This window comes from Oncorhynchus mykiss, chromosome 1 (genome assembly GCF_057628025.1).
Source record: "Oncorhynchus mykiss isolate SJ-2025 chromosome 1, ASM5762802v1, whole genome shotgun sequence".
In the NCBI taxonomy this organism is placed as follows: Eukaryota; Metazoa; Chordata; class Actinopteri; order Salmoniformes; family Salmonidae; genus Oncorhynchus; species Oncorhynchus mykiss.
Window position 1 is genome coordinate 82361977 of NC_143022.1, and position 12399 is coordinate 82374375.

At 42.2% G+C, this 12399-nt stretch overlaps 1 protein-coding gene across 4 annotated transcripts; it reads right to left on the bottom strand.

Moving 5' to 3' along the window:
- Nucleotides 1-79: 79 nt before the first annotated feature.
- On the bottom strand, nucleotides 80-12337 carry ppp4r3b (protein phosphatase 4, regulatory subunit 3B). 4 transcript variants are annotated; one of them, XM_021612827.3, is made up of 16 exons: nucleotides 11738-12337; nucleotides 10744-10799; nucleotides 10439-10537; nucleotides 9362-9985; nucleotides 5519-5596; nucleotides 5304-5420; nucleotides 4471-4587; nucleotides 4069-4200; nucleotides 3838-3940; nucleotides 3448-3489; nucleotides 3204-3362; nucleotides 2773-2942; nucleotides 2554-2693; nucleotides 2195-2343; nucleotides 1882-2029; nucleotides 80-1748 (listed from the first exon to the last, which is right to left on the bottom strand). In XM_021612827.3, the coding sequence occupies exons 1-15, from the start codon at nucleotides 11877-11879 to the stop codon at nucleotides 1890-1892; spliced, it is 2268 nt and encodes a 755-aa protein (XP_021468502.1). In that variant the 5' UTR covers nucleotides 11880-12337; the 3' UTR covers nucleotides 80-1748; nucleotides 1882-1889. The 4 variants fall into 4 exon arrangements, with proteins under 4 accessions (XP_021468502.1, XP_021468493.1, XP_021468478.1 ...); XM_021612818.3 differs by having other exon boundaries at nucleotides 1920-2029; nucleotides 11738-12332; XM_021612803.3 differs by having other exon boundaries at nucleotides 1920-2110; nucleotides 11738-12275.
- Between the last annotated feature and the right edge of the window lie 62 nt (nucleotides 12338-12399).

Sequence of the window (12399 nt, forward strand, 5' to 3'; positions counted from 1 at the left end):
TTTCAGCACTCAAACCAAATGAAAGTTTACAGATTAAATTCAACTAATATCCAGAGTAAAATAAAGCTAGATCCACAACTTTAATGCCAGGGTCACATTTAATCTGAAAACGTATCAACTGTATACAAAATGTTAGAATGGAGATAGTGGTAGTAAATGCACTTTGTACACATTTTTCAGGGAGAAAAACCTCTAGACATTTGAAATTACATTTGGGCATTCACAGATGCTGTACGTACTCCGACAAATGCTTTCCACCTCTTCCTGACATCTCAAACTACGTCTATCAGGGATAGGCAATAGCTGGGGGTAGGGGCCACCCAAAATCTGAACAAGCGGGGCCGCAACGGCTCGCAGGTCTGCTTACACACATCCATACCCACAGATTCAGTCAGAGTAGGCCCTGGCCCTTTGGGTGCCGAAGCTAAATTGTTACACCCACCTTGCAAGCAAAACAATTTAGCAGCCCCTATCTACACATTTTGTAAAAGGGTGGATGCGTTTGCAGTTGATCATCAGATATATTAAAATGGGGCACCCGGTAGGTAATTCAACCATGACCACAAGTTTAGATAGCTGGCCTAGACTAATTTACCAATTGTCAACATGGGCTAATTGAGTGACTGTCAGAAGAGAAACTACTGATGCAACAAAATTGCACCTAGTGTATTCTACTATTCTAACCCAACAGTAAATTGAGACCCACACTGTTCAACAACAAACATGGGGATGAGGGGGCATCCCTGGTCTATATAAATGGCAGTAGCTGGTCTAGCCACCACTGCTGCAATTTTGGATTGAAATATGTTCTGACCAACAGGATGTGTGCTAGCAACAAACTCAACCCATCAGGAGTACTGAACTGGATCACCGGTAGTATGTACCACTGAGAAGGGTTTCTGTTCTTTTAAAACAAGATACATACCTGCTGGAGCCAGTGAGTCAAAGCCCCTGAATACACAAACTTCAGACATTCTCAGTGAGCTGCAAAAATGACTTTACTGCAGTTTAATACCAGAATTGCTTTCTACAATGAATTTAATTAAGGGTGAACAGTGGTCCCACCATTTGTGCAGCAAAAAAATAAAAAAAATACACTGGCAGGTATAGCTCTCCCCTTTTTAAAATCACTTAAGGGGCATATGATGAAAACAACAACCTGTACAGTACTTTTAAACTCATGAATAGTGGATTCCTGACTAGTTGTGTGTGAGCCTCGGCAATGCAGCCCCAGCTTCGACAGTTGAGTCCTGCTCCTCAGAACTAAGAAACTTTTGTTTTCTGTAGGTTCGTTTTTTTTTGTTGTTACTTATCCCCCCTCTTTGCCTAGTTCCCTCCACCCAACCCAAAGGAACAGTTCTGTAGGGTCAGCCAATCAAGCTTCCATTACTAAGCGGCTAGTCCTGCTAGCCTGACTGGCTCTCCCATTAGCACCTGCTCCCCCTTCTGTAGAGCGACTGAGGTTTGGGTGAAGTGCAGCGCCCCTGCTGGACCAACAGGGAAACCATTGCACTGTTCAACCTCTCTGGTCCACAGGCCAGATATGGGGACGTAGGAGCAGGGGGGGCAGGGTAGGAAGGTGGGAGTGGTCTCTGTCCAGTGGACTGTGACTGTGGCACAGCTGACCAAGACCAGACGATTTCACTGGCTTAGGAGCCCAGACGGGGACGTTTCCGTGGCGACTGCTCTTCGTCTTCTTCCTCCTCGTCTTCGTCGTCAGGGTAGTCTACAAGGCCGACCATCGCAGTCTGTCAACGAGAACACAGGTCACATTAGAACTCAAGTGACTCAACTCTGGGTTTGATCATTTTTACTACTGGGGTGGCAGGCAAATGGGGCTTTTTACTACAGATTGACAGGTAGAAAGAGGATATGGCTCACCTTGGCAATTAGAATGGCAGTTGACAGGGAAAGCTCACCTTGACTACCAGGGTGCCGGGTGTCGCGTCCGACTTGGCTGGGGAGCCGTTGGGACTGGCTGAGGCGGCGTGTGAGGCAGCTGGCTTTCCGTTGGCACCGTTGGCAGCCCCTGCAGAATGAGAGAAGGTAAACTTAAAGCTGCCAGTTGGGGTCTGCGTTGGGAAGTTCTCTTTGTCGTCACTCTCTTTAACTGTAAAGAGACGGAAATACATAGTGAACATACCATTCCACAAGTTGTGGGTTTGAACACACTGAGCAGAGTGGCGGCACTTACCTTTTTTTGCTTCCATATACTTTCCGTAGCTCTCTGGGAACTCTTCCTCTGGCCTACTTTTCTCAACAGCCTCTCCTTCGTCATCATCCTCATCTTCATGGAACCACATTTCCTCATCCTCGTCCAGCGTTCGGGCATCCCTACGATATCTGCTTGGATACAGTAAACTAATTTTAACAGGCTTTATACAAATAACAAGTTACTTGACAACGCAACATTGCTTTACTTTGCTCAACACAAACCAACTGCTATTAAAGTATATGCCAAGTTATCCTCTTTGACTGAACCAAACAAATCAAATGTTCCACTTTAACGCCATTCCAGGTGTCCATGTCTGTGGGAGATGACGAAACACTGACCTGTTGAGTCTCAGGGTCTGTCGGTCCTTCTCCTGCTCATATCTGCCCTTTAGGCCCTTGAACGTCTGGACGTATTCAATGGATTCAAGTGCTTTGTAGTAGTTGTCTATGATGTGTGCTATCAGGGACTTAACATCCTCCTGTAGAGATAGATGTCATGAGAGTGTGTGCATGTGGTAAAATGGTAACCAGACATGTTAAGGGTGAATGGGGGCTTACAACTTTGATGAACTCAAAGAGTTCGATGATGGCTGAGTTTAGGAGGTTGTATCTAGTGCCATTGTCCAGCAGAGTGTTGATGACTGGCTCAAACAGGTTCCCTTTGATAATATAGCGGTTGTAGTACTCATCCTTCTGCCCAATTATCCTCCTCATGAAGCGCAGAGCACCTGTTAAGACAAAATCAGTACAATCACCACTTTGAAAAGAGGCTGAGGAAACTCCATACCGGCAATTACTTGCAGTACATTTTAGGTTGTGGATTTATCAATGGATTATACCCAGGAGCCAAGGGTCCAAAGGTCTGGGTTCTAGCTTGATGTGCTTCATTAAACAAATTAACTCTACTGACACAATGTTTTCATGTCAACGCTTGGTGCTCCCCATATTCTAGAACCATGTCCCTCTGTAGTGTTTCCCCGGTGACTCACACAGCGCCAGGAAGGTGTGTTTAGAGTTCATTAGCACCAGGATTCGTCGTAGCAGGTCCTTGTTCATGATGTATGTCTTTATGTGGTACGTGTGGTGCTCAACACAGAATGTCAGCAGCTCCAGAATCAAAGCCAGGAGTTGAGCTGTCTGGAAATTATCTGGAAGACAGCGGCATGCATTTACAATAGGGAGAGACACTCCTAGTCAAATGAGATTTAGGATTGTAATAATATGGTTAAATACCAGGACACACTGGGTTGATCTTGGTGGATCCCTCTTGCAGAGCTGAGAGACATAAAAACAATGAATATCAGTCATACAAACAGATCCAAACCAAGACACCTTGGCCTGCCCACCAAAAATATATGCATATCCACACAGAGCTGGACCTAAACACACCAAATTCTACAAAGGACCAGAGCCCATACACACAATGCATATATTATCAGTGCTATCCGGAATCCTTGGGATGTCCCTAACCTAAACCCTAACCCTTGCCGTAACCATTTAAAAATGTCAACTTCAATGAGGTTGGGACGTCCCAACGATTCCGGATAACACGGACCATGCATGCATCCATTTAGATCTATAATCACGCGAGTTAAAATACAAAAAAATTGTCCCCCTCCTCACCTTTGGACTTCTTCTCGTCTACAGTGTTGGCCAATAGAGGGGCTGTTAGGACCTGCATGCAGTACTTGTAGAAGAAGCTGAGGAACTCGGTCTTCTCCGTTTTCTGACAGGATTCAAAGTGAAAGTATCATACAAATCATGAGGTATAGCTAGCTGTTCTGTTTTCTTGCATAATAAATCATTACTCCCAGTGTTGTGACAGAGTGCGTGTGTATTTGGACATAGTCTTACATTGGTGGGCGTCAGCATGTTCTCTGGGTCAATCAGTGTACGTAGGAGCCCCATCAGCTGCACAGCACCCCCCAGCTCAGGGTCCGAGTCACAGATCATCTGCTTTATCACCACGTTGATCAGCAGCACATCCTAATGAACATACAGAGGGGAACTGTGAGTAGCGTCAAGTACAGGAAACCTAGAACACCCTAGAGAATTCAGACTCATCCAATCTAAATGCTCAGAAAAGGTATGCGTGGGTTAACAGTAAACACCTACTATAAGAAACCGTTCAATGGTTAAATAATCATGCCTTCTCATTTACATAATCACATCTCCATATGGCACCTACATGTGTCAGAGAAATGTGAAAAATCGGCCCACTAGTATCACGTAGGGCTAGCTATATGATATACTTACATCATCAGTCTGCTGTGGCTCCTGCATAACAAACTCTCGGACCATGGAGGGGCTGAACTCCACCAGGTATGAGAATATGTCTGTGGCTGCAGCCCTCACTTGCAGGTCGTCCATCCCCTGTGGAGACGGTGAGACACACTAGTCACACACTGGGTATACACAGTGAGCTCAAACTAATAGCGCATTCAGCTCCATCCACGTGTTTCTGTAGGGGCTCAGGAGTCTTCGTGCAATCTGGACTAACTGACTTTCTAGACCTTTATAAATTCAGGATTAAAAGGATTCTTTAGGATTTAGGCAATGAATCCCTTTATCTACATCCCCAGTCAGATGAAATCACAGATACATTTTTTTTTGTATGCATCCAGTATGAAGGATGTTAGAGGTAGTTTTGCAAGCCAAAGCTAACTAGCTGTAGCGCAATGACTCAGTCTATGGAATCTACTAGCATGCTAGCGGTCAAAGTCTATGGAATCTACTAGCATGCTAGCGGTTACCATTGACTTCCAATCATAGCGCAACGTTATTTAGCAACTCCCTTCAAACTGTACGGAGGTAGACAAAAATGGTAGCCACCATTAATCTGACTTTGGGGAAGTAGATGAAGAGCTTTATACCCAAATCCTGAAGCATCCCTTTAAGAGTCACTCTGGTACATTTAAATTCATTCCACTTTTTTTGACATGTGCTGGCAAGATGCAGCCCTTGATGTTGAGATGAGATTTCACATTCAAGTGATTGAGAGAATGTTGCCACATCAAACACACAACCAAATGTCCAGGGTAAATATGCAAAAAGACGACATTTAAAATGTACATAGTAACCATTCATACCATGACTATTTCAAGAGCAGGAAGAATGCCTAGATTCGCCAGAGTCTTGAAGAAAGCATCTCTATTTTGCGGTTGCAAGGTTTGTGAAAAAGCACAAAATTCTTTGAAGAAGTTCACCTGTGAAGAGGAAGGAAAACAGGACAGTACTGAAACATTCATGACAAAAGCTGAGTATTTGTATGCTTTTAATAAATAGAGTTAATCATTAAACTTACTAGTTCCCTCCTTTTACCGTCCTCTGTGGCTTCATCCGTTAGCTGTGCAAAGACTTCAGTGAGGAACTTCTCATCCTCCTGTAGTTTAAGGCAGGGATATAAAGTTAACATACTCGACTGCATCTCAGATCTCTGTGGTCTCTAGAGGTTTTGTGGTGAGAGGTCATGTTGAAAAGCACTAGGCCTGAACCCAAATTTATTACAGGGGTCAATAGACATGGCCATGTCCCTCTTGAGCTTCTAAACATGTATAATTATACTGCCAAGGGAAGTTAAAAATAAAAAAATTAAATCATGCCACAGCCTTATCATTGTTATCAATGTGAGATCCAAGACATTCAGGGCCTACTGGTATGTTGGCTTCACAGATTCCCCATCAACTACAAACCTGTTCATATATCAGAGCCAAAGACAAACAGTTTGATCGAGAAGTAACAAGCATCGATTTACAATACTGAAGACAGCAAAGTGGCATGAGTATTTTATCACATCATATGATATTCTATTTATGTCAAATAAAATACATTGATAAGTAGGATATTTTAAAAAACATATAGAAACGGTAAGCATATCGGAATCGGTCAATATTAGCTAAAAACGCCAACATCAGCCAGATGTCTAATTTAACGGCAACGTGCAAAACCGATGTCAAAGCTGACTTGTATACCTATAAACGTAGGTAGACGACATAATGACGCCACGATAAATATAACACTACACATGCAACACAGCATTCCCAACCTAGCCCACAATGTCAGCTGTGTGGATCAAGCAGTCATTTGAAAGAGTAAGAAAATTTCAATGAGACAACCGAGGCGAAATCCATTAAAGCCAAGATAATGGAATTCATTGCCCTTGACAATCAACCATTCTCTGTCTTGGGTGATGTTGGCTTTCGCCGACTGGTCGAGCACCGGTACCACACTACCAAGTAGGCGCTATTTTTCAGATTTTGCCCTACTGGAGTTACACAGTATTGTTGAAACTCACATCCACAAGCAACTTGTTATGGGCTTCACAACGGACATTTGGACCAGAGACGTCAGCCCCATGAGAATTGAATCAGACAGCGCAGTGGGTCGACGAGGATTTCGTACTGAGGAAATCCGTATTGCATGCTCAAGAATGTGCTGGTTCTCATTCCGCTGCTGCCATTTCAATGGCATTTGAGAACATGTTTGAAACATGAACACTCGTAGCTCCAATTTGAACAACTGACTCGAGAAATAAGCTCAAGTGCGTCTGCAGCAAATGTGATACCCTGTCATGGCATTGAAACCCCTGCACAACAAAAACGCCAACACAGACCGCCGGGCTAACTTGGAAAAGTACTCTAGTAGAGGCTGTGAACAATCAAGTCGGTGGCATTCTCTCTGAGCCTCTACTGTGTCGCCACCATGCTCAATGCTAGGTACAAAGACCGCTACTTCGATGCAAACAAGAAACAGGGTTTACGTGAAATGTCCGGAGGTGTCTGTAACAAGACGGAAAAGGACACAGTGACAGTGCACACTGAGGAAGAAAGGCCACGGATAGACAGAGCTGAAACTTCACTGTTGACATGTATGATGAAATGGTTGAGACTGAACAAATGAACAACAAAACAGCACAGCAAGTAAGTGAAACAAATAGGTTTTGATTATGTTTTACTGGTAAATGGGGACATATGTAAATGCCAACAAAATAACGTGTGTGTGTTGCAACTATTTAACCGTTCTAGAATGCTTAAAAGGGCGCAAATGTTTAATAAATATCGGCATCAACTTTTTTGGGCAAGGAAAATATTGGCCAAAAATGTCATCAGTGCATCCCTATTCATAAAGTTGATCCATTCCAGGTTGTTTACAACAGCAGAATATCACATACATGTATTGATTACAATTTATCTTCAGATCTACAGATGGGGCAAATTTCACAAGAAAATAAAAGCACCAAGAGACACTCAGTCACAACATTGTTGGTTTCATTCAATGGTTTCTTTATTTTTACTATTTTCTACACTGTAGAATAATAGTGAAGACATCAAAACTATGAAACCACACACATGGAATCATGTATTAACCAAAATGTGCTAAATCAAAATAGAATCTTTAAAGTAGCCACCCTTTGCATTCTCTCAACCAGCTTTATGAGCTAATCACCTGGAATGCAATTAAATTAACAGATGTGCCTTGTTAAGTTACATTTGTGGAATTTCTTTCCTTCTTACTGTGTTTGAGCCAATCAGTTGTGACAAGGTAGGGGTGGTATACAGAAGATATCCCTATTTCGCAAAAGACCAAGTCCATTACTTTAAGACATGAAGGCCAGTCAACGCAAAACATTAAGAACTTCGAAAGTTTCTTCAAGTGCAGTCGTAAAAACCATCAAGTGCTATGATGAATCTGGCTCACATGAGGACCGCCACAGAAAAGGAAGACCCAGAGTTACCTCTGCTGCAGAGGATAAGTTCATTCGAGTTACCAACCTCAGAAAAGGCAGCCCAAATAGATGCTTCACGGAGTTCAAGAAACAGACATCTCAACATCACCTGTTCAGAGGAGACTGCGTGAATCAGGCCTTCATTGTCGAATTGCTGCAAAGAAACCACTAGTAAAGGACACCAATAAGAAGGAGACTTGCTTGGGCCAAGAAACATGAGCAATGGACATTAGACCGGTGGAAGTATGTCCTTTGGTCTGTTGAGTCCAAATTTGAGATTTTTGGTTCCAAACGCTGTCTTTGAGATGCAGAATAGGTGAACGGATGATCTATGCATGTGTGGTTCCCACCGTGAAGCATGGAGGTGGTGTGATGGTGCTTTGCTAGTGACGCTGATTTATTCAGAATTCAAGGCACACTTAACCAGCATGGCTACCACAGCATTCTGCAGTGATACGCCATCCCATCACGATTCCACTTAGTGGGACTATAATTTATTTTCAACAGGACAATGACCCAACACACATCCAGAGTTGAACCGCAGAGTGAAGGAAAAGCGGTCAACAAGTAGTCAGCATGTGGGAACTCCTTTAAGACTGTTGGAAATGCATTCCTCATGAAGCTGGTTGAGAAAATGAGTGTGCAAAGCTGTCATCAAGGCAAAGGGTGGCTACTTTTTTAGAATCTAAAATGTTTTGATTTGTTTAAAACTTTTGTTTGGTTACTACACAATTCCATGTGTTATTTCATAGTTTTGATGTCTTCACTTATTCTACAATGTAGAAAATAGTTTTTTAAAAAAACAAAAAAACACTTGAATAAGTAGGACTGTCCAAACTTGACTGGTACTGTGTATATAAGGAGCACCTAACTTGACAAGGCTCACACTACATCATGGTTGTTGTAAGATCTTTCAGATACAAAGACCCAACTGATTGGAATAATTTACCAATAGAAAACAGGGCATTAAAATCTGTGAATTTAAAGCCCCTTTTCAAATGTTAAGGACAACCCGTTTGTGTTTTTAATTAATAGAAACATCACCATGTGAAGATATTTGTAAATCTGGATGTATATATTATAGGTACTTAGTATATTAATGTATTAGTAGTTTATTAGTTGACTTAGTAGTTGTTGCAGGGGTTAATAAGTTGTATTAGAATTTGTATTAGTTGTAGCAGGAGTAGTTGTACAACAATGTTTCTATGCTGTTAGTGTACTTTTTTTAATGAATTATTATTTCACTTATTATTAGACAGTTGCCATATGCTTGTTACTAAGTATGTTTTTTTTTTTGGACACTCAAATGAGATGTGCATCTCGAGATTTCATCCTGCAAAATGTGAAATAAATAAATAGACTTACATTTGTAGTTAAGAATGGAAAAATGTTGTTTGGCACTGTTGGTTTGCAGTGACTCACCTGCAGCATGCTGACTATCTCCACCTTGTTGAAGAAAATGAAGGATGTGAGGGTGGAAAGGAAGTTCTCTTCGAAGACAGAAGGAGTGGGAAGGATGATGTCCTGGATGTACTGCACACGGTACGTCTGGTGGATCTTCTGCCGTAGCTCTGAGTCCGTGATGGGGATCACCTCCTTGAACTTGGCCGTCTTGGTGAGGAACTCGCGGTGCCTTTTGGGCTGCACCAGCGCCGGGTCGTACTCCAGGCAGCCCACTACGTCCATGATGCAGTCGTCTGAGAACATGACCTCGAACAGAGCCGCCTTGTTGAGAAAAAGCACGCCACGCACAATCTCATACAGATGATGTAGGCCCTCACGGTTGTCCAGGTCTTCACACACCTGGAAGAGCTGCAGTAGCTTCTTCATGTAACCTTCGCTCATAAGGGCTAGGGCCAGTTTCTCCCGGCGGATGGGCGAGGACAGGACAGAAGTCACAAGGTCAGCGATCTCCTCCAGCCGGGCTAGCTCGCATGGAGGCAGCTCCACCAGGTGGCTGGTCTCTGGCATCTCCTCGAAGCGCTCCTCCTCAGACTCATCGATGGGGTCCTGGGTGATCTCCAGCGCAGGGTCTTTTCCCTGCACCTGGGGTGGAAATTAGACACAGGCCAAAGGTAAGAATAACAGAGAAGATCTCTAGTCCCCCATTGCAAAGGACAAACTTCTATAACATGATATTCTATCATTTAAAATGATTAAATACTACTGGGTTAGTCTTATATGGGCATACAAAGAAAATGTATGTTTACTGGCCCCTAAAGAAGCAGCAGTGAGCTACTATGCACATACATGGTTATTCATAGTATTGGGGGCAGGAGCTTCAAATATCAAGCAAATATGGTACAATCAGTTTCTCCAGACAAGGCATGTTTTTACTTGTGTGTATGTCACCAACAGTTGTGACATGTTCTATAAACGGTGTTCCTGCAGTTAAAAAGTATGCTTTCTGGTGCCATAAAACAACTATAAATAGCATAGTAGTACTCATAAAACTTACACTGACTTACACAACCATATAGAGTAAACACCGTACACTACCTGACAAATCTTTTCCCAGATTTCATCACAGCCAGCTTTTTCCTGAAAACTCAGAGCCAGATCATAGTTCTCTGCTTCAGACCACACGATCAGAGTATCCTGAGCAGGGAAAGACAGTCCTCATGATCAAGTTCAGACAATTCTATTTTCAAGTATTTGCATTGTCAAATTAACCACAACTGTACACATTCACAATTATTTAGATACATAGGTTACTTTTATAAATGGAACTTCCCCAGAGCGAATACAACACTGAATGTACACTGAAGAGACACAGCAGGCCTTGATAGAGGTAGAATACTTACTTGTTGTTTTTGATATGCAGTATTTGGGCTGATTTTAGACTCCAGAAGAAGTGAGCCTAAAAGACATGAGGACATTTAGTTAGCTAACCACTACCATACTGAAATAATTATTTGCTGTCTAAATGTTCCCAACTATATAATCAACAACATAATTCATTAACATGGTGTGAAATAATGTTCGTCAAATAAGCCTTCAATATCAACAACAAGATGGCTGTTGTAACTGACGATAATGCTGAAACCCGAACACTTTTACTGACAAACTGTGCATGTAAACAAAGACAACACACCATAAATGAGCTGACAATTTGTTTTGGGCTGGCCAACAACTATCCCTTTATTTACTACTGAGTTAGCCAAGTGAGTTTACTAGTAACGTTACCTAGCCAACGTTAAACTAGCAAGCTGTGCAACAGTTATTTGACTAGGTTGCTAGTTGGCTGGCTAGCTCGTTATATAGCTAGTTGGATACACTACTTTTAATGTACTAATGTTCATTAACAAGATAACTAGTTCGTTAAGTATATAACCTTAAGTATTGAAACGGAAAGAGTTTCAAAGGAAGTTAGTTCAACCACATTTATATTGCAAGTACTGGCTAGCTAACGTTATGCTAGCGTTACATCGATAATTAAAACAAATCAGTTATCTTCAAGTCTAATCACCCATACGGTTACAAATAACGTTAAACGTAAAACAAACTACATAACGTTAATCAGACAGTATTAGCAATATAGTGATTTAGCTACAGTTGTTGGCTAGAATAACTCATACACGTCGACATCAGCAGTTACATTTGTAGCTAGTGAGCTAATAACAATTGATTGCCAACTGATCTCGCTAACTAGTTGGTTAGATCGTTCGCAAACTAGCTAGCGATGTGGAATTATTGAATGGGAGGCCTGTGCTAGCTACCAGCTAGCTGGCTAACTACGAACAAAACAAACGTGACGAGCCATCGTCTACTTATAAGATATGCTAGTTAGCAACTCACCGTCGGATTCGGCCCGAACTAATAATGATATTCCCTTTAGTCGTTCGACAAAGGTAGACGAGACATGTCCTGTGCCCCTGTCGTCCCACTGTCGGTCTTCATTCAGCGTGTATACTTTCACACGCCGCCGAGTATCCGACATAGTTACCTTGAGGAAAAACTAACGCGTTAGCAAGCCAACACTAACGTTAGTTCACCCGATCTTTAAAATAGTTGTCTAGCTATGTTCTTATCCCCGAGCTTCAAACGTGTTTCTACCCGCATGTCCCAGACATACATCTGAGTATGATTTACAATAATGTGCTAATTAATGAACATATTACGCGGCTGATTGTTTTTTTTTTACCCGCAGAAAGCAGGATATCTATCGAACTGTAAAATTCACCGTTGAAAACAACTACGACGGCCTCTTCACTATCGTCCACAGACCGCCATCTTGTAATCCGATCTTTTTCTTCCCCTACGTCAATCAAACAGCTACCGCTGCGGGGTCTCCTCTGAGGGGCTACGGAAACCAGTACTATGGCGTTAATGCTGTAATGGTTTCGATATGGTTGGAATACAGACCTGTCAGTCTCTGCTTTGCTTACAATATAGGGAAAAGAATGCTGTTGATTTCAATTTAAACAGCCAACTAAATATTGTAGTACTAACAATGAGTA

Coding starts and splice junctions, on each gene's coding strand:
- ppp4r3b (XM_021612803.3), bottom strand. CDS start 11,879: ATGTCGGATACTCGGCGGCGTGTGAAAGTATACACGCTGAATGAAGAC. Junction 4,588..5,303: donor CTGCTCTTGAAATAGTCATG/GTATGAATGGTT, acceptor CCGTCTCCACAG/GGGATGGACGACCTGCAAGT. Junction 2,111..2,194: donor GTATATGGAAGCAAAAAAAG/GTAAGTGCCGCC, acceptor GTCTCTTTACAG/TTAAAGAGAGTGACGACAAA.